A 23,595-nucleotide genomic window follows, 5' to 3' on the forward strand; every position below is an offset into this window, starting at 1 on the left:
ATAACTGTCCAGGAAATCCCTTATATGGACAAAAGCAGCCAGCAGCTAACGCTGTAACAGAATAAAAAGCGGAAACATTTTTACTGATGAAACGTGAAGACAATAAACAACAATATATTACCCCTTTTCCACCAAGGCAGTTTGAGTGCTGGTTCGGAGCCAGAGCCTAGTTTCAAATCAGTTCTTTGTCTTTCGACACACAAAGCACCAGCTCCGAACCAGAAAAAGTGGTTCGTAAGTAGCACCAAAACATTGCTGGGCTAGAAGTAAGAACCGTTTGCGTCAGGGGCTGGAGGCGGGGTTACCGTGACCAACAAAAAACTTGATACCGCCATTTTTGAAATAGCAGCTAATCAAGCTAATAGCAGCTCGATTGTAATCTCCGTATACTAATGGATACAGGTTCACAAAGCCCTGAGCATCAACAGTAGTGAAACATTTGCGATTGTTAATGGAAGGCTTGTTTGAGGTGCATCGGAGCAGCGCGGACCGATTCGGTGGGTGACATCGGAGTGCTGCAGGTCCACGGGTGTGTTTGTAAAGCAAACGACTCCTTGTGCTTTTGGATCGTTCGCGTGGTGCTTTAAAGGTGCCCTAGAACTTTTTTTTAAAAGATGTAATATAAGTCTAAGGTGTCCCCTGAATGTGTCTGTGAAGTTTCAGCTCAAAATATCCCATAGATTTTTTTAAATTCATTTTTTTAACGACCTATTTTGGGGCATCATTATAAATGAGCCGATTCAGTGTGTGTGGCCCTTTAAATCTAGTGCTCCACGCCCCAAGAGCTCACACTTGCCTTAAAGGAATACTCCACTTTTTTTGAAAATAAGCTCATTTTCCAACTCCCCTAGAGTTAAACAGTTGAGTTTTACCATTTTCGAATCCATTCAGCCGATATCCGGGTCTGGCGGTACCACTTTTAGCATAGCTTAGCATAGTTCATTGAATCTGATTAGACCGTTAGCATCGCGCTTAAAAATGACCAAAGAGTTTTGATATTTTTCCTATTTAATACTTGACTCTTCTGTAGTTAAATCGTGTACTAAGACCGACGGAAAATAAAAAGTTGTGATTTTCTAGGCTGATATGGCTATCATTGCGCCTGCTGCACCCATGGTATGGCAGCAAAGTTCATTGATTATTACGCCTGAATGAGAGTATAGTTCCTAGCCATATCGGCCTAGAAAATCACAACTTTTTATTTTCCGTCGGTCTTAGTACACGATTTAACTACAGAAGAGTCAAGTTTTAAATAGGAAAAATATCAAAACTCTTTGGTCATTTTTAAGCGCGATGCTAACGGTCTAATCAGATTCAATGAACTATGCTAAGCTATGCTAAAAGTGGTACCGCCAGAACCGGAGATTGGCTGAATGGATTCGAAAACGGTAAAACTCAACTGTTTAACTCTAGGGGAGTTGGAAAATGAGCCTATTTTCAAAAAAAGTGGAGTGTTCCTTTAAACAACATAAAAAAAGTTCAAACAGCTAATATAACCCTCAAAATGGATCTTTACAAAGTGTTCATTATGCAGCATGTCTAATCGCGTAAGTACAGTGTTTATTTTGATGTTTACATTTATTCTGAATGAGTTTGAGGCTGTGCTCCGTGGCTAACGGCTAATGCTACACAGTTGGAGAGATTTATAAAGAATTAAGTTGTGTTTATGCATTATACAGACTGCAAGTGTTAATGCGACGGTTCTTGTCTCCATGAATACAGTAAGAAACTATGGTAACTTTAACCACATGAGCTGGCATATGCAAATATTGGGGGCATACACCCCGACTGTTACGTAACAGTCTGTGTTATGTTGAGATTCGCCTGTTCTTCGGAGGTCTTTTAAACAAATGAGATTTACATAAGGAGGAAACAATGGAGTTTGAGACTCACTGTATGTCTTTTCGATACTGAACTCTTTCCGTACTGAACTCTTGTTATTTATCTATGCCAAGGTAAATTCAATTTTGAATCTAGGGCACCTTTTGCGCCGATCACTCTGGGGGAAGCCGATGCATCTCGAACAAGCCTGGTGTGTTTGGCGCTGCAGCGCTAGCTTTGCTGTGAAATATGAGACATAGTTGTGACATAAATCCTGGCTCTGTGCTGGCTCTCTAGCCCATGGAAAGGCAAACCGGTTCTTAGAAGGCTCGTCAGTTGAACCAACTCCAAACTGGCACTAGCACTAGCTCTGAACTAGCACCCGGTTCGTGCTGGTGGAAAGGGGGTATATGTGACCCGTGCTGGCAAAAGGAGTAGGAATGCGCACAGGCTAATTTCGAGCAACAAATAGCAATTAAACATCTAAAAGTATCTTTATTTATACATTTTCTGAGAGGGTTACCTTTCCTTTGACCATGAAAAATGTTATTTTTTTTCTGCTCGCTTCTTGATGACTCATGCTTCCTCTCAGTTTGGTATCATTGTAAAGCACAGCATTCCAACTTTGTGAATATTCATTGTGAATTCTTGATGGCATGAGTCTGAGCCAATGATTTTCAAACTCATGATGATGTAAACAAATGATCTTACTCGTGCTGACTGACAGATCCAAAAATGCCTCAAAGACAAAGACGCTTCAGTCTGCGCACGATTATGAAATGCACAAAATTACAGTATTTCTAAATATCTGTCTTGGCGAGTATTCACACAAACATTATCTGTTATATCTTAAGTGAATGTTTGGTTAACTGTTGTATAATGTGGCGCTAACTGACATAGCCTTTATTACAATATAAAAAACCTTGTATTACTTTTGACATTTCTGCCCCCCTCACTTCTGAAATGATGGCTACACCCTTGACCCCAACACTGCACATTTTTGATATTTCTCTCTTATCTGACACACACGTCTGAGGTCTTGGGAGTTGTGTTTGACTGCGCAGACCAAAGTCCCTTGGCACAGACCGATCGGTGTACGACATCAAAGTACCGCAAGAGCGATTAGAGTGCTGATGGCTCAGTATGCTCTCACGGTACTGTGATGTCATACACCGATCGGTCTATGCAGCGCCGCTTCAAGTCAAACACACGTGTCTAAGGTGATGAGTTGTGTTTGATTAGGGAGACATCTGTGCAGTACTGGGGGTTGGGAACCAATGGTCTAATGAACATTGTCAGTGCATCGGAAATACACAGTTCTTCAAGAGATACCTCCAGTTCACTGGCTTCACACTTCACACACACCTCCTGAATTTCTCATCACGGTCTGGATAATTTTAGATCTGTGATCGCAGAGGCCACGAAAGACATGTGATTTCTTCTGGATGTCCATGAATTCACTCTCTTTTTCATCCTGCAGTGACATCAAGGAATATCATGAAGAAAGAGAGTGTGGTTGTACAGTAGCATTAATTATTAATATGAATTGGATGTTATATAACCACGGAGAACATTCATTGGAACCAGTGACTTCACAGAATTTTGTCTTATGTAGAGCAGTTCTTTCTCATTTTCTCAAAAATAATATTTTGCAAAAAGTAAGGCTTTTGCAGGTTGCAGGCTTTGATTTATTTTGCAGTTGTCTTCCATTTTGTGCACATTGTGCTTTTATTTTGAAGTCCTTGCAACATGTTCTTATTTTGTATTTTTTCACTATTTTTTTCCAGGTAAGTGCCATTGAAAGTCACAACTTATTTTTGTTTGTATAACCATCTTGTTTTTCCTGTCCTTTGTTTGTCCAAACAAGTTGGTTGAGAAGTTATCTGCCTTGTCTTGCTTTAATAGATTTTCAAGTCTTGAGCAATGAAATTAGCAATCTATTTGGTTTTAAAAAAATCAGGGAGGGCCACATAAACTTCAAAATAAAAGCACAATATTTACAAAACCACTTCAAAAACCATTTCTGAGGTAAACTCCGTACACCTGTTTATGCTTTAAGTGCCACGTGTTTGTTCCGAAGGACAGTGTTTTTTGAGCTTTTACAAGGTTATTCATCTTGAGTACTTGCTTGCAATGTGCTAACTGACTATTTAGTCGTTTGTAACTGCCTTATGCTATTTTTAAAACATGCATATTAAAAGAACCTGTTATGAGATCACATTCACTGTAGCTGTTCCATACTGCAAATTGCTTTCAATTTAATATGACTCACACATGTAGCTGCCTACGTGATTTAGTTACTTCATAAAGTCTTTCCTATCACATTTTCTGACCCCTCTAGGTATGTATATAGATTGCAGTTGAAATATTTAATTTGAGTGTTTGTGTTTGCAGGATAAAAGAATGGGTAGATCAACTGCAGCAGGAGCTGGTTTCTCTAGCAGACACAGCCAGCGCTGGGAATGATCTAAAACAGGTCAGAGGTCCAGTGGCCTTCATGCACACACCCCTGTACATATTGATGTATGTGTATTCAAAACAAATTATGAGTGAGAGTTAAGCCTCAATAAAAGCCTGCTTAATTATCAAAACAATCATTACCGGTAAACCTTCATCTTGTTACTTCATTATGAGAGTCCCTAATGAGTGTCTTTTTCTTTCTGTTACGGCAGATCTTTATGGATAATCAGAATTATTTCACTGTGGAAACAAATAATGCGGCACAGCTTGTGGAAACAGCGGCACGAAATATAGAAAATTTTTTAAAGAAGCGAGCCACAGCTCTACAGGTAAGACAATTCTGTTTTAAAATCGGTATGAAACGGAAGTTGTGATAGTATTTTCTTCCTTATTGTGCCGTATATCAGAGTGGAGTCTTAATGTTGTCCATCTGGAATTGATTGGATCGTTCTGATTTGCTATTGCTGTGATCTCACATGAGTGACAGGTTGTGCAGCCAGTAAACACGTCATCAGAGAAGAGAAGAGAAGAGAAGAGAAGAGGTGTCACTGCAAAATGGAGGGGAAATTATTTTGATCAAATATTATTATGAATTAAAAAAAATTATCTACATGGATACATCATTTATAATAAATGCTGCAATATTACATAAAATATTCCACAAATAAATGCCAATTTAGATTTTATAGTAACTTTAATTAATTATATATTTTTTCATTTAAATACATATTTACATAATATAAGTATTAAATACTAGTTTAATATAGTCTCTCTCTCTCTCTCTCTCTCTCTCTCTCTCTCTATACACACACACACACACACACACAAAAACATAATATATATATATATATATATATATTTTTTTTTATATAACATGATATTTATTGAACAACAATATTTAAATTAACAACAATAACCATTATAAATGACAATAGGAAATAAACACATTTGTACAATTCGGTCAAACGTACAAAAGCAGAGCTCTACAGGACGTACTGTAAGTTAAATATAGCCTTAATGTTAAATTATTAAATTTAACAGCCAATTCGATTTGCTCAGGAAAAAGTAATAGATTAATGAGACCAAAGATTGCCCGTCTTATGTACCCAAAATGAATTATTTCTCATGTTTAACCACTGTAAGAGCCAGTGGCAAATCTCCGAAGCACTGGCCGAGATGAAGCTGTTCTCAGCGGTTACACAAGCACTCAACGGCCGCTGACAGCCTGGAGCTCACATCTCCGAAAATGTCTAAACAAATGGTAAAATAGGCGCTGTGATTAATTATCACATTATAGTCACATATTTCAGGTCTAAACAACTATATTCTTGCATAAAAAAACTATTAAAACTACAGTTCGTCATACAAAAAGTGTAGTATTAGTAAAAAAATATGATGGATTTGCTCGGCCGCCATGACAATCGCTTCAAGCGGATTGATAGAAACGGTGAAAAGGTAAGAGTGCTGTTATCACTGAAATATCGCACGACTATCAGCCAATCAGATTCGAGAACTGGAAAGAACTGTTGTGTGTGTGTGTGTGTGTATATATATATATATATATATATATATATATATGTATATATATATATATGTATATATATATATATGTATATATATATATATGTATATATATATATATATATATATATATATATATATATATATATGTATATATATGTATATATATATACATATATATATATATATATATATATATATATATATATATATATATATATATATATATATATATATATATATATATATATATATATATATATATATATATATATATATATATATATATATATATATATATATATATATATATATATATATATATATATATATATATATATATATATATATATATATATATATATATATATATATATATATATATATATATATATATATATACTTAAGTTTAGATAGATAAATTGTGGTTGTTTAATTTTAGTTTAATTTTAGGAAGCTTATTTAGTTGCTTATTCGGGATTGAACAGATGCCCCATAGACACCAAAATAAAATTGCATCTACCCTCTTGCGTGCTTTTACTGACCTGCATCTGATCTAAGCATCAATGAGTATGTGTGTACTTTTGTTTGTATGTGTGTGCGCGCGTACACACGCCAGCTGGCATAGCCTTTGGAAGGCGCAGCAGTGGAAAGATGGATGGATGGATGGATGCCAGCAGGTTATAATTGTTATCAGCCTTTGAAAGATTCTGGGTGCCTGAGCCCACTGCAGATGTGTCGGGCTTTCCCGGTTCACTGATGCCAGTCTGCAGACCTGGAGGGGGTTTGGCATCGCTGCTGTGTTTATATGTGTGGGGTTTGTCTCCCCGTGGGTCCATTAGCATGCAGAGGAAGTCTCAGGAGTGGTCAAGGCTGTCAGGCAATTATTGTATAAGTTTGTGTGAATAATGTTGTTGTCTTTGCAGAGAGGCAGGAGAGGGAGAGGGATGTTTGGACTGGTCCTTCTCAGCCCATTACTCAGGTGTTCCCTCATCTTTTAGTGACAGACAGACAGGCCTTTGGGAGTTTTCTTCACTCTTTCACTCACATCTGTCTCAATAACACACCCATGCTCTTGTTTTTCATTCCCCTTCTCTTTTGGTCTCCCCAGAACACTTAACATTGACTTAAATGTTTCACTAGAAAAGATTTAATCTTTTTTGCGTCACAATTTGTCACACAGTTGTCTTGTATATACGGACAGGAAGATTAGAGCAGGCCGATGGAGTGATGGTTTCATTTGAGGTTTTGCAAGACCAGATATGATGCCTTTTCTCGGAAATGCCACAAGGAATCATTTACTAAGCAGTTAATTTAATGAGGAGCTGTTTTGCTACTGTACTTAATTTGTGAGAGAAGGCTGTTTGTGTAAATAGTATTGATTGCTTTTCTATATATTTTTACTTTTTTGTGGTGCTTATAATGGCACAGGCTAAATATTAAACTTCAACATATGCAGTTAAGAAAGCATGCGATCTGGATATGTTTGCACAAGTGGATATGTTTGCACAAGTGGTGTGGATATGTTTGCACAAGCTCTGCAATTCACTGGCATCATGTCAACAGATGAGGTAATTAAAATTACATTGTTAATATAGTTTGATTATAAAGTATATTTGAAGCTATAGACTATACTGTCTATGTAGACTATAGTTTTAATTAATCTGACACAATGACATCACAGTACAGAATGGAACTTTTTGCATTAACCTGAACCATTGAACGACACATCCTTTTGATTCTCCTGGCAAAAAAGTCCTTCACATGAAAATCAGTCAATAGGCTTTAAAGGCAAAATATGTAAGATTTTTTTATTAAAATATCCAAAACCACTAGGACAGTGTTATATATTTTGTTGACTTGTGTACTTACATTATCCCAGATGTTTCCAAAAATGTTTAAATCCAGAGAAATAAGTAATTTTTACATAGGACACGAACTGTGTCCGTGTGTTGCCTATCAATGACATCATACCTGCGTTACCCTCGATTTCCGGTTTTATTTTGTAGAAACTATGGAAACACCAGAGATGCTTTAATATATTATATGTTTTATTAGACCAGGGAACAACTGTTTGGATACATTTATAGACCGAAAACAAATTACTGTTATCAATTTTCTTATTGTTTGAATCTCGTATTCTCGTGTTACCCCATATACGCTTGACCAGAAGAAGCAGAAGCGACGACTGCAGCATAATAAAAGTTTCGAGCCATGTTTTGCGCTCGTCTCTCATTAGCAATCGCTCCAGCTGCCTCATTGTGCTCCCACAACACTCAGCCTGTGCTGCTTTATACTATAGTAATGTTAAAAATCTCATCCATTAATATGATTTCTGCCTGATTCCTGTCCTGATTTTTTTCTACTGGATATGAGGTGAAGACAACATCTCCCATTAATTCATACTCAATCTTTGCGTCATCAAGCTATTTTGAATAGGCGACCTCTAGGGGCGAAAAAATACATAGTGTGCCTTTAAAGATGCCATCGAACGTTTTTCTACAAGATGTAATATAAGTTTAAGGTGTCCCCTGAATGTGTCTGTGAAGTTTCAGCTCAAAATACCCCATAGATTTTTTTAAATACATTTTTTTAACTGCCTATTTTGGGGCATCATTAAATTTGGGTAGATTTATGTTGTGCGGCCCCTTTAAATCTCGTGCTCTCCACCCACGGAGTTCGCGCTTGCCTTAAACAGTGCCTAAACAAAGTTTACACAGCTAATATAACCCTCAAAATGGATCTTTACAAAGTGTTCGTCATGCATGCGGCATGCATGCGTCGAATTATGTGAGTATTGTATACTTTTATATTATTTACATTTGATACTGAATGAATTTGAGGCTATGCTCCGTGGCTAACGGCTAATGCTACACTGTTGGAGAGATTTATAAAGAATGAAGTTGTTTATGAATTATACAGACTGCAAGTGTTTAAAAATGAAAATAACGACAGCTCTTGTCTCTGTGAATACAGTAATAAACGATGTTAACTTTAACCACATTTAAAAGTACATTAGCAACATGCTAACGAAACATTTAGAAAGACAATTTACAAATCTCACTAAAAATATCATGATATCATGGATCATGTCAGTTATTATTGCTCCATCTGCCATTTTTCGCTGCTGTTCTTGCTTGCTTACCTAGTCTGATGATTCAGCTGTGCACAGATCCAGACGTTAATACTGGCTGCCCTTGTCTAATGCCTTTCATAATGTTGGGAACATGGGCTGGCATATGCAAATATTGGGGGCGTACATATTAATGATCCCGACTGTTACGTACAGTCGGTGTTATGAGCTTCGCCTGTTCTTCTGAGGTCTTTTAAACAAATGAGATTTATATAAGAAGGAGGAAACAATGGAGTTTGAGACTCACTGTATGTCTTTTCCATGTACTGAACTCTTGTTATTTAACTATGCCAAGATAAATTCAATTTTTCATTTGAGGGCACCTTTAATAGACAACCTTGGTCCTAAGACAGGGAACATCTTGTTTATTTAAGTTTCGCTACAAGTTGTTCACACAATAAAAAAGTGATTAAAGGGATAGTTCTCCCAAAAATGAAAATTTGATGTTTATCTGCTTACCCCCAGGACATCCAAGATGTAGATGACTTTTTTTCTTCAGTCGAATGCAAATTATGATTTTTAACTGCAACCGCTGCCGTCTGTCAGTCAAATAATAGGAGTGATTGGGAACTTGAACAATAAGAGTCGAAAAAACGTCCATAGACAAATCCAAATTAAACCCTGTGGCTCGTGACGACACATTGATGTCCTAAGACACAAAACGACATTAATGTGTCGTCACGAGCCACAGGTTTTAATTTTGATTTGTCTAAGCAAGTTTTATTTACTGTTATAGTTGAAGTTCCCATCTACTGCTATTATTTGACTGACAGACGGCAGCGGTTGTAGTTAAAAATCATAATTTGCGTTCGACTGAAGAAAAAAAGTCACCTACATCTTGGATGCACTTGGGGTAAGCAGATAAACATCAAATTTTCATTTTTTGGTGAACTATCCCTTTAATACATGGACATTCTTACATACTGTATAGCCCCCTTTAAACTTATTTTACTTTGTTGCCAAAGTAACAATTCTAATTTTATTTATTATAGGGGTTTCATGTAATATTTATATTTTATATTATTTCAGCTTAATTTCAATTAACTAATGTTTTCTTTGCAAAATATAAGAATCTTGCTATGATTTTTGCATTTAATCTTGAACTGCTTGAAACCATTTGCTGTTTTTTTTATTTGTTTTTTATTATTATTTATTTAATTTGAGCATCAAGTGTGCTATTTTTTCAAAAAAGAATTATTTAATATTAAGAAGAAATGAAATGTGCAATTAAATTTCTGAAAATCTCCCATTGACTGTAGAATGTGAACTGAAATCTAACTGACAGTGATGACTTCATTGTATTTTGCATACTGAATTGTGATTAGTCTTTTGCATTCATTTGAATACTGAATTATAATGTGGTCTTTTTTTGCATCTATTTAACCTTCTATTCGCCTTTACGCTGCAAATATGGTGTCAGGCTGTGTGTTGATTCTTATGCACAGCTGACAAGATTCTGAGCTCTGATTTGGCTTTTCTTTTACAGAACTAAAGCTTAAAATCTAATCTTAGCTAAAACTTTAACATTATTATTTTGCTGCCTCACATCCACTGCTATTTCCTTAAGGAAATGCAAATGTTTTTTCCACATTCCTTTTCCATTTTTCTCTTCTGATTGATGAAAATTTTAATCGCTGGCATAGCTTCCCCTAGTGTTCCCGTCAGCTGACTAAATAAAGGACTGGTTTAGCATCTGTCTCTTTCTTTTTCTCTCCACTGCACCATTCTGAAAACACAGACGCAAACCCTCAGCCTTCTCAGCTCCAACCTGTGTGATCTGCTTTGATAATGCAGATGAAACGCTGGTTTCAAGCTTGGTAGTCGATTTTTAAGTTTCACATGTGGTCTGTAGGTATTTTCCTGTTTGCAGTATGTTTCTAATAATCACAGGTCAACAGTTAGCTGTTAAGAACCTAAATAAGCAGCAACATCTCACGTGTGTGTGTTATGTTATGTTATATATTTAACTGTTTACCAGTAGGGAGCTTATCCTGCATTGTCCATGGAGAGGTGGAAATCTTAGCTGTCATTAGTATCTGTATGTGTGCTGAAGGGACTTGTCATTTTGAAATGATTCTGTGTGTGTGTTGATTAGAATGAGAACCTGTGGATGTGTAGATGACACATGCAAACACACAAGTATAATACATACAGTGGGGTCTTTTACAGCCATTTTGGCCATTCATTTACATGACAACGGCGTATTGGGGGCCTGAAAACACAAACTATTGAAAATGGGTTTTAAAGTTAACTCTACACCTTCTGGATATCCCGTAAATCCCTTGTCTTCAAATTAGTTAGCTTCATAAAATGATACCATTATCATCTCTGTGTAAACTATGAAAATGGGAATTTGTGAAAACAGTAACATCATGCTCATGCATATTACATGTTCAGCATAGTGTTTCTTTACAAAGTGACATCGCCAACTACTGGCATGGCATGCGTAATACAGAGTTTTTAGTCATTATCACAGATCTGACGACAACGTCGTCTTTACGTGAAACTTTTCAGAAGCGCAAAGGAAAATCTTTTCCCTTTTTAGTACATTGTTGTCATGTAAATGTACCCTTAAGCCCCGTTTCCACCGCAGGAACTTTACCCAGGAACTAGGGACTTTGGGCTGGTACTCGGTGTGTTTCCACCACAGGAACCAGGAACTAAAAAAAGTTCTGGGTAAAATTTCCCCCTCAGAAAAGTCCCTGATGGCGAGGTGGTACTTTTTCAAAGTTCAGGAACTTTCGGGGGTGGGACTAGGCGCTGAACATGCTGATTGGTCTGATTCACGCCGCATTTGATTGGTCAGATTCACGCCGCATTTGATTGGTCAACTCCACGCAGCAGTAAATTCCATAATAACATTCTTCACAACTCTGGATAATTTTGATTGATTACTTTCTTACCAATCTTGTTCTTTCTGCCCGATGGCGCGCGTTCGTCCCAGCCATCTCACGGTCGATGTCGGCAATTGCTGATAAGACACGTTGTCTCATTTTATATCGAGAATTACGAGCTTTCTGTATACGCTTTACTATCAGTGCTCGTCATTTTTCTGCCATTTGGTTCATTATTTCTTTAGTAAACCAATACACCATGAGCAGAAGCAGCATTCCTTGAATCTCCTCCATACTGCTTTTTCTGTCGCACAACAATGATTACGGTCCATCACTGACAGGAAGAAACAGTTGCACGCAGTACTGCATCAAAGGACAAATTAGCCTAATCTTCACGGTACTTTAGACCGCGTGGAAACGCAGAAGGCAACAGGTCTGGGGGGGACAAAAAGTTCCTGGGAGAAAAGTTCCTGGTACAATTGTTCCGGGTAATTTCGGTGGAAACGCGGCTATAGACTACATTCAATATCTAATTTAAACCTGGAAATAAAGTTGTAATATTTAAAAAAAATGTAATTAAAATAATTTTCCCATTATGTTGCTGACAATATAATTACCAATAAAATAAGATTAATTTTTTTAGAATTTTTTCAAATGAATAATAATAATTATTATTATTATTATTATTATTATTCCATTTTTGACCCATTGTATTGCTGATAATATAATGGACGATAGAATAATATGATGACAATACAATACATTGTATTGTATTGACTTTAGAATTATTTAAAATGAAATGTAATAATACTAATAATAATTGTTATGATTCCGTTTTTTTGACCCATTGTATTGCTGATAATACAACTAATAATGAAAAAAACATTGTATTGAATTAAATTTAGACTAATTTAAAATGAAATATAACAACAGCAGTAACAAAGTATTATTGTTTTTGTTAACATTTTTATATATTAATTTTTATATAATAATGATAATAATAAATTAAAAAATAATATTTTTAAAAACATAAATGATCAGCAAAATATTTGTTTTTATTTTTTTGATTATTTTACTCATAATATTTTCACTAGTAAAATAATACAATAAAAAATAAACATTGTATTAAATTAGACAATTGGAAAGTTGAAGCATTTTCAATAGTGGTATCATATATTTAGAACTCAAGACATGGCTGAAAGCCTTTTAGCCAAGTTACAACCAGTCATTTCAGCTGTGACTATATCTGTATGTGTGTGTGCATGGGTTTAAGTTGATCGATTCACTGGCCTGGTTGTCTAAGTCAAGTCTGGTCTCAGCCCTGTGTTTGATCCTGTCTGTTTCAACATGCATTATTAAACAGCCCTCTCCTCCCCTTGATCAGCACCATATCTGAGATAACCAGCCTCCAGCCGGCCACATTCATCCTGGGGCATGTTGGTGCTCAGCAGGTTGCACTCTTAAGTGGCCGTACTGAGCCGCGGCGTCTGTGTTGCCCGCTGGGCGCAGGAAGGGTCCTCTCCACCTTCTGTAGATCACATAAATCCCATGACTTCAAATTATTTCGGAAACATTGCCGAGACCAGGCGTCACATCATGTTACTGTTTGCCACTCGCGACCACATTCCAAAATTAGTTAGTGAAATGTTTACCGCCTAATTAAAAGGCACTTCGTCCATCTGTGCGATGAAGTTTTTTTTGTTTAGTTGTTTAATTATCTTCTCTAGACTGTGCAGTGTGCAGTGTAGATTTGCGTGTTCAGTCCATCTAAGTAGATAGTGAAATGCTTACTGCCTAATTGACTTACATTTTCTCAATCTGTGGTGGGGGGGTGTTCAGATTTTCACAGTTCTGTCCATATTTTCCTGTTAAGGAATCTCAGAGGAGACAATGTTGAATATCATACTGAGACCTAGCAGAATTACTGCAGAAATTATTGCTTCTAGGCATGGCACTCCAGTAAATATGCATTTTGTCAGGCAGGGAACTTGTAATTTTTCACATAATTGTTATCTACGGAAAATCATGGTGAATAATTCACCCCCTTCATGTTCGTATTAATAATAGATGCAAGGCGTTTGTTTGAGAATAGCTAGATCGCTGTTATCCCCATGCACTCAGAAAGGTTGCTTTGTGAGAGGGAAATGGATAGCTACATCAGAGAATTGCAGCTCATAAAGTCTATTAGTGTTCAGCTAATTTTGAATGATTTGTTTGTTTAAATCCACTGTGTTACTAGCAAATGGGGCAATATCTCCCAGGGTGTTTTTTGAGGGGCTCTGAGTCTAAATATATAGGTTAATAACACACAAGAACAAACCTCTTCCGGAGGATCAAACGTGCTGCGTAATACACGAGAATGAACCTCATTGGTTACGCAGCACATTTGGGCTTCCGGAAAAGGTTTGTTCTTGTGTGTTATTCACATTCGCCTAAATTAAAATTAAGCCCAAATTAAATCTGTTCGTCATAACAAGTGATCGATTCTCTTCAGAAAATGTGGACTAAACCACTCGATTCATATGGATTAGTTTTCCGATCTCTTTATGAACTTTTTGGGGCATTAGTTCATAAAGAACCAAAGTGGTAGTTGCAGAGGCAGTCTATGGACAGAAATCTGACAGCATTCTGTCATCAAAAAGATCTTTATTTGTCTTCCGAAGATGAACGAAAGTCTCACGGGTGTAACTACATGAGAGAGTAATTCATGACAGAATTTTCATTTTTGGGTGAACTAACCCTTTAATCTGCAAATAAATGTAGAAACAACATAAAGACAGTTTATTTAAAATATTTGATCTAACAGGTAGGAAATATCCAGAATCAAAGCAGTTCACAGGCTTCACTGCATAATTTATATTACATTTTTATTAAAGCTACAAAAGTTATTCAATTAAGAACAGTGAGTGATTTTCTTTTTCTTTTGTTTTTTTGATTAACATTAATGGCAGACTGTAGCAGATTTATTAGGCTGCTTTCACTTTAAGACTTGCCCGCTACCCGCTTAGATTTTACTACCTCCCATGACAGCGAAAAATGCTACCTATCAGATTGTGCTAACAGTTTCATATTCATGTGGTTTTAGGGCTTTATTAAAGGTGCCATCGAACGTTTTTTTACAAGATGTAATATAAGTCTAAGGTGTCCCCTGAATGTGTCTGTGAAGTTTCAGCTCAAAATACCCCATAGATTTTTTTTTTTTTAAATCATTTTTTTAACTGCCTATTTTGGGGCATAATTAGAAATGCACCGATTCAGGGCTGCTGCCCCTTTAATTGCTCGTGATCTCCGCCCCCTCCCGAGCGCTCGACTCTATCATTGCATAAACAAAGTTCAAACAGCTAATATAACCCTCAAAATGGATCTTTACAAAGTGTTCGTCATGCAGCATGTCTAATCGCGTAAGTACAGTGCTTATTTGGATGTTTACATTTCATTCTGAATGAGTTTGAGGCTGTGCTCCGTGGCTAACGGCTAATGCTACACTGTTGGAGAGATTTATAAAGAATGAAGTTGTGTTTATGAATTATACATACTGCAAGCGTTTAAAAATGAAAATAGCGACGGCTCTTGTCTCCGTGAATACAATAAGAAACGATGGTAACTTTAACCACATTTAACAGTACATTAGCAACATGCTAACGAAACATTTAGAAAGACAATTTACAAATATCACTAAAAATATCATGATATCATGGATCATGTCAGTTATTATCGCTCCATCTGCCATTTTTTGCTATTGTCCTTGCTTGCTTACCTAGTCTGATGATTCAGCTGTGCACATCCAGACGTTAATACTGGCTGCCCTTGTCTAATGCCTTTCATAATGTTGGGAACATGGGCTGGCATATGCAAATATTGGGGGCGTACACCCCGACTGTTACGTAACAGTCGGTGTTATGTTGACATTCACCTGTTTTTCGGAGGTCTTTTAAACAAATGAGATTTATATAAGAAGGAGGAAACAATGGTGTTTGAGACTCACTGTATGTCTTTTCCATGTACTGAACTCTTGTTATTCAACTATGCCGAGGTAAATTCAATTTTCAATTCGATGGCACCTTTAACGTTCTTGCCTGCTTTCTCTTTTGTTTTGTCACACTTGAACAGTTTAAAAGCATTAAATTAATTGTTAATTGATAATTTTAACAGCACTATATATATATATATATATATATATATATATATATATATATATATATATATATATATATATATATATATATATATATATATATATATATATATATATATAATATAATGGGGGGAGGGGTCATTATGAAATATTTCTTTTTCTCTAATACATACGGTGGCCGAGAGAGCTCAACGCGCTGCAACTGAAGAAAACACATGCAAATAGAAAAACACCTGCAAATTAAGAAAACATCTTCATCAGTTTCACAACACATGTGTGCTCCAAATACTCACAACACAACCAAATACAGAAACGCGCTGCAAAAGTTCACAACACAACCAAATACAGAAATGCGTACCAGGCCCCTTGCAGCTCGTTTCTGTATTTGCTTTTGTTGTGAACTTTTGCAGCAAATGGGTTGTCAAATTGATGAAGACATTTTCTTTATTTGCTGCTATTTTTTTTCTAGTTGCACATGTTTTCTTCAGTTGCAGCGCATTGAGCTCATTTGGCCATGGTAAAACACACGTTGCTGGACACAATTAATGGTACCCTTAGAAATTATGAGTAAAATATCTCTGAAGTATATATTCCCATTCATATTTACAATTTTAGCACACCAGGGTGAATAGCAACATGAAATTATCCAGCCATGACTTCCTGTTTCACAGACATATAAATATGAGGAACACAAAAACCTTTTTTTTTTTTTTAAATAAAAGATCTAAAGGATTAATGATGCAGATTTATTTTCAGTTTTTTGTTTTGTTTTGTGAAATAAAAATCTTGACCAAAAAATGATGCACCTCTTGATGGAAATAAATGTTGTGAAGTTATTTCCATCAAGAGGTGCATCAATTTTTGGTCAAGATTTTTATTGACAATGCAAGAGTCGAGCACTCTGTAAAGTCTACTCCAGCACATCCCAAAGACTTTCAATGAAATTAAGGTCTGGACTCAGAGGTGCCGATTAATGTGTGAAAATGATTCTTTATGCTCCCTCCCAACCATTCTTTCACAATTTGAGCCTGATGAGTCTTGACATTGTCATCCTGGAATATGGACATGATGTGTCTTCCTACATGGTTGTTAAAGAAATGAAAATCTACATTCTCATTTAAGTAATCTTTAACTGTATTAGCTTACAGAGAAATGTTTCCATTATTAGTGTTTTTTTGTTAGTGTAAAAATACTACCAGGATGTAAAAAGACAATGTAAATATGTGATTATTTTTGCAAATGACTATGATAAGAATTTTTTAGGGTAAATTAGGTGATAACGGGGGGCATTTTTTCCCAAAAAATATCATGGTACAGAAAATCTTGATAGGCATCATTTTTTACAGACACAATTGTGGTGAAATACAACCCCAGCCTATAACTCAAACTGTTTTTGACCCATTTAATCTTGTAAAGATTATTACAGTGCCAGCGGTGGTGTGTAAGCGATGTGGCCTTTGTCCTCCAGCTGTTGTGTTGGTGTTTATTATGTCTGGCTGTATTGTTTCTGTTTGATAATGTGTGCTGGGGTGTGCATGTTCTCAAAAACTGAATTATTAATGGATTTCTGTGTGTGGCCGTTTGTAAGAGCCATGTGAAAAGTAATTAAGAGCTGAATAATTTAGATTAAATCACCTTCATGTGTATGTGGGAGAGAGTGGTACACGGAGGATTGAAGAGAGCAATTAGTCATTTAGGGTTGGCTGGGGGCAAAGCTGTTGTCTCTATACATTCTTCCTTCCTTCCTTTAGGTGTTCATTTGACACTTGAAATGATTTCTCCGTCCCGAGTGCATATATCCCAGACTGCCTTTTCCCTGCTATGTCAGATCATTAAGCACAGCTAAAGTGTAGCCTAATCCTTCTGACACCATCTCAAATTGGGATCCTTCACCTCCAGGCGAAATATGTCCATTCGTACAGACAAATGGCATGAAGTCCACCCCAGAGAAAACTTTTATTGCTCAAAGGTTGCTCTTTCTGTTCAGAAGACTTAAAGCTATCTATCTATCTATCTATATATCTATATATCTATCTATCTATCTATCGTTCTATCATTCTATCGTTCTATCATTCTATCTATCGTTCTATCTCTATCTATCGTTCTATCGTTCTAGCTATTGTTCTGTCGTTCTATCTATCTATCTTTCTATCGTTCTATCTTTCTATCTATCTATCGTTCTATCTATCTATCGTTCTATCTATCTATCGTTCTATCTATCTATCTATCATTATATCTATCGTTCTATCTATCATTCTATCTATCGTTCTATCTATCGTTCTATCTATCTATCAATCGTTATATCGTTCTATCGTTCCATTATTCTATCTATCTATCTATCTATCTATCTATCTATCTATCTATCTATCTATCTATCTATCTATCTATCTATCTATCTATCTATCTATCTATCTATCTATCTATCTATCGTTCTATCATTCTATCGTTCTATCATTCTATCTATCGTTCTATCTCTATCTATCGTTCTATCGTTCTAGCTATTGTTCTGTCGTTCTATCTATCTATCTTTCTATCGTTCTATCTTTCTATCTATCTATCGTTCTATCTATCTATCGTTCTATCTATCTATCGTTCTATCTATCTATCTATCTGTCGTTCTATCGTTCTATCTATCGTTCTATCTATATATCTTGTGACTTTATCAAATACATATTTGCTCTGATCTGAAACAACTGTGTTTTTCGACTGACATCTCCTATTGGATAATGTTAACCTATAAACCCAAGAAGCTTTAGCATTGGGATACTCCCATGTGAAAATGTATATTCGATGAACAACAAGGTAGGAAAGGACTTGATTTTAACCTTTTGCAGTTGAAACATAAGTGTCTTATTTTTGTCAAGGCTGCATTTATTTGAGCAAAAATGCAGAAAATACAAAAATATTACAATTTAAAATACTGTTTTCTATTTTAATATATTTTAAAATGTAATTTATTGCTGTGAATTTTCAGCATCATTACTCCAGTCTTCATTGTCACATGATTCTTCAGAAATCATTCTAATATGCTGATTTGCTGATCAAGAAGCCTTTCACCTTTTAATTAGTTGAAATGGTTATGATGCTTACTAAAGTGTGGAAAGTGTGGAAGTGTTTTTATAGGGCTGTCCCCTAATAGTCGGCTAAACATTAGTTGGCTAGAAGAGGCTTAGTCGACCAAGATTTTATTAGTCGGTTAGTCGCAGAAAAAGAATTCCACAGGATGTGGCGAAATCACGCAGTCCGTGATTGACAGAACGTTAACGGCGAGTCCTTATGGTAATTAGAGTAGCCTATGTCGGGCAGGAAATCCAAACTTTCGCCTATCATTCATCAACTTTAAATATGACTTATCATTTGAAACATGTAAGTAGTAGCAACTTTACATGGCTGCTCGCTCTAACATTAACCTAGGTAAATGTGCGCTATAACCTATTATATATCCAATATAATGCAGAGTGTGAAAGGCAGCTAAAGTATAGCGCACTTTACATGTCATTTTTTGTCATACAGATAAGTGTAATACATCATTCTGAACTGTAAAGATGAACTGAGATGATGAGTCAGCATCATCAAATTCATCTTTGCAGCTGACACTGACTCAGAAAACACTAGTTTATTAATAAACAAAATGTACTTGTAATATGTAATAAACTTACATAAACTTATTTTCTCAGACACATTCATAATCATTACTTTTGTCATTCATTACTTAGTACTTGCGCTTGAGTTCAAGACAGATATCCCACCCAGTATATTTAAGTAATTAAATTAAGATAAATGTGTGATTAGTCGACTAATGGCTTATTAATTTATTTTAAACAGAAATATTTTGTAACTTTATAAATGCCTTACTCTCATTTTAAATTACAGTTCCCTTTCATGGGAACTATCGACGCTACGTCAATGACGTGATGGGAACCCTCTGTATTTTGTGTTCGTGAAGCACCTCTGTATCTAACCAATGAGATAACGTGACGTCAGAGGCGGGTGACGTCACGGACCAGGAAGCTATAAAGCATATCCGGAAACAGAGAATGCTAGCTTCTGTTGTCTTCAGCAAGCGCTATCTGTTATCTTGTATGTCTTATTTGGTGTTGTCTGTCTGTTTATATATACACACAGTGTTCTCTTCGTCCGAGGACAAGAGTTTCTAAGCACTATTAAGACACATTATTCACGAGAAAATGCTGGAAAGTGAAGTAGCGGCCGAGCAGCAGTTTGTCAAGTGTGTGCATCCCTGCACTCGTTTTATATCTGGTGGGGACACACACGAGATGTGCGTTATTTGTATGGGAGTTGAGCATGCACAGGCAGCTCTCGAGGGGGCTGTCTGTGTACACTGTGACAGGCTCACTCTCAGAGTGCTGAGGTTGCGCCGCGCGCTCTTCGAGGAGAGTGCGGCGGCAGCGAGTGTTCCCTGCGGATCGGGTCACGCTGCAGCCGAAGCTGAGTGGAGGCTCCATTCGTGGGGTTCACAGATGGATCTGGTCGAGAGGGTTGAGACGGGCTCTGCCTTATCTCTTCCCTTACCTGCCAGACCCAGTGTCTCTCCTTTGGTGGCGGAAGCACGCGCTGCGGTTTCTTCCCCCCGAAGAGAGACACCGGCACTCAATGTATCTTCCTCCGAGGAGGTTGGTGCAGAGAGTGTCGAAGCGAGGGTTGAGGAACCGCCATCCTCTTGTCCTGCACATGAGGAGCTGCTGGAGGTTGTGACCAGGGCAGTCGCTAAGTTAAATATAGACTGGCCCGCGGAGAGAAGTGACAGTAAACAAAAGAGTAAACTTGATGAGCGCTTTCTCCCCGCACGGTCACAACCACAGCGTCGGGGTCTGACGTGCCGGGGGAGATTGATGATTGGGTGCAAATTGGGTGCTGCTCATGATAGAACAGGGTTACAAAATTCAATTCAATTATCATCCGCCCGGGTTCAACGGGGTTCTTCCCACAGTGGTGACCCCAGAGCAGTCTCTGGTTATGGAACAAGAGGTTATGACGCTTTTGCGAAAAGGAGCTATAGAGAGGGTTCCTCCTCCCAGCAAAATGTCAGGGTTTTACAGCCGTTATTTAATTGTTCCAAAGAAGGATGGAGGGTTGCGTCCGATCATAGATTTACGTGTGCTAAATCGATCTGTAAAAAAGCTGAAGTTCAAGATGCTTACACTCAGACAGATTATCCCTCAGATCAGATCCGAGGACTGGTTTGTGGCGATAGATCTGAAAGATGCTTATTTTCATGTATCCATTCATCCTTCACACAGGAAGTTCCTCAGGTTTGCTCTCGGGGGTGAAGCATACCAATACAGGGTACTTCCGTTCGGCCTATCTCTATCACCACGCACGTTCACAAAGTGCGTGGATGCAGCTCTGGCTCTGCTGAGACTCCAGGGCATCCGCGTGCTGAACTATATAGACAACTGGTTGATAATAGCTCAAACAGAATATCTGGCAGTCCAACATCGAGATGTTGTTCTGTCACACATGAAAAAGATTGGGCTGAGGCTCAACGCCAAAAAGAGTGCTGATTCCGAGTCAAGTTGCCAATTATTTGGGGGTAATTTGGGATTCTACCAAAATGAGGGCACGTCTATCTCATGCCCGTGTGGATTCCATTCTCGGGGCAGTAAATGGGGTGAAGTTAGGCCAGTCACTCACTGTGAAACAATTTCAGAGGTTGTTGGGTCTGATGGCAGCTGCATCCAACGTGATAACTTTTGGCCTGCTGCACATGAGGCCCTTACAGTGGTGGCTCAGGACCAAGGGGTTTTCTCCGAGGGGAAATCCTTTTCGCATGATCATAGTCACGCGGCGATGCCTTCGTGCTCTGTTCATGTGGAAAAAGCCTTGGTTCCTGTCCCAGGGACCCGTGCTGGGAACTTCTTGTCATCGCGTAATGCTTACGACAGATGCATCCCTCACGGGCTGGGGGGCGATCATGAGTGGTCGCTCAGCTCAAGGTCTATGGGAGGACCATCAGCTCTCCTGGCACATAAATCGGCTGGAGATGATGGCGGTGTTTCATGCATTAAGACACTTCCTCCCAGACCTGAGGGGCCATCATGTGTTGGTCCGCACGGACAACACGTCGGTGGTCTCTTACATAAACCATCAGGGGGGTCTGCGGTCTCGCCACTTATGCAAACTGGCCCGTCGGATCCTCCTGTGGGCCCAGGGAAAGCTTCTATCAGTAAAAGCAGCATATATTCCAGGGCATCTGAATGTGGGGGAGGACACCCTGTCGAGACAGGGTCCGAGAGCGGGGGAATGGAAGCTCCACACCGAGGTGATGGAGCTTATTTGGAAAAACTTCGGTCGAGCTCAAGTCGATCTATTTGCTACTCAGGAGTCAACCCAGTGTCCTCTCTGGTACTCTCTAGTTCACCCAGCACCTCTAGGGCTGGATGCCATGCTGCAAACGTGGCCGAGGCTGCGTTTGTATGCATTTCCTCCGATCTCGATGCTCCCGGGAGTTCTGGCAAAGGTTCGCCAGGAGAAGGCCGATCTAATATTAGTGGCCCCGTACTGGCCGACCAGAGTATGGTCCGCAGATCTAATATCTCTTCTTCACGGCTCCACCATGGAGCTACTTCTCCGACAGGATCTTCTGTCTCAAGCGGGCGGCACGATTTTCCATCCTCGCCCAGAAATGTGGAAACTGTGGGCCTGGCCCCTGAGGGGGCAAGGCTCATAGAAGCTGGTCTTCCAACCGAGGTTGTGGAGACCATCCTTCAGTCCAGAGCTCCCTCCACGAGGAAGCTGTATATGTATAAGTTGAAGTTATTTACTACTTGGTGTAGTCAACATAATGTGGACCCTGTCCATGCTCGATTGAATTCTGTACTTTAATTTCTTCAAGGAAAGTTTTCCGAAGGTTTAACGCATTCTACACTAAAGGTGTATATTGCAGCTATCTCAGCATATCATGCTCCTATTGGGGGTGTCTCGGTGGGTCGAGACCCCTTGGTAATTCGCTTCCTCCATGGTGCATTGAGGATGAGGCCAGTAGTACATTCTAGGACTCCAGCATGGGATCTTACTATAGTGTTGCAAGGGTTAGCTGAGGCACCCTTTGAACCCATAGAAGAAGTGTCTGACAAGTTCCTAACACTAAAGACCATATTTCTTCTTGCAATTTCATCTCTAAAAAGAATAGGAGATTTACAAGCACTTTCAGTGGCTCCTTCATGTCTGGAATTTGCCCCTGGCATGGTTAAAGCGTGTCTGCATACTCGACCTGGCTACGTGCCTAAGGTCCCTACTAATATATCAGGTCCTATCATACTCCAGGCCTACTGTCCTCCTCCATTCGAAAATATGGATCAGGAAAAACGGAATCTACTATGTCCAGTTAGGGCATTGGATGCTTATGTCCACAGAGCTGCCCTGTGGCGTAGAACTGATCAGTTATTTGTCTGTTACGGATCCTCTAAAAAAGGGGCCCCTGCGTCCAAGCAGAGAATGAGCAAGTGGGTAGTTGAGGCTATCTCACTGGCATATAAAGCAGCTGGACATGCGTGTCCACTCTTTGTCCTTGCTCACTCCACTAGGGGGATGGCCGCTTCCAAAGCGTTAGTCTCTGGTGTATCATTGAATAATATTTGCAATGCAGCTGGATGGTCTTCCCAGCATACGTTTATAAGGTTTTATAACCTAGATGTAGTCTCTGCTCCAGGTGCTGTAGCTCTACAAGA

General features: G+C 38.2%; 1 protein-coding gene across 1 annotated transcript in view; it reads left to right on the top strand.

The window, feature by feature from the left end:
* The window catches only part of LOC137022919 (voltage-dependent calcium channel subunit alpha-2/delta-1), a 152,009-nt gene that overhangs the window by 1,940 nt on the left and 126,474 nt on the right, over positions 1-23,595 (top strand). Inside the window, exons 2-3 of the mRNA XM_067389388.1 lie at positions 4,216-4,297; positions 4,494-4,610. Coding sequence (XP_067245489.1) covers positions 4,216-4,297; positions 4,494-4,610 — 199 coding nt within the window. The remainder of the gene's footprint in view (positions 1-4,215; positions 4,298-4,493; positions 4,611-23,595) is intronic.

The sequence above is a fragment of the Chanodichthys erythropterus genome, chromosome 7 (assembly GCF_024489055.1).
Source record: "Chanodichthys erythropterus isolate Z2021 chromosome 7, ASM2448905v1, whole genome shotgun sequence".
In the NCBI taxonomy this organism is placed as follows: Eukaryota; Metazoa; Chordata; class Actinopteri; order Cypriniformes; family Xenocyprididae; genus Chanodichthys; species Chanodichthys erythropterus.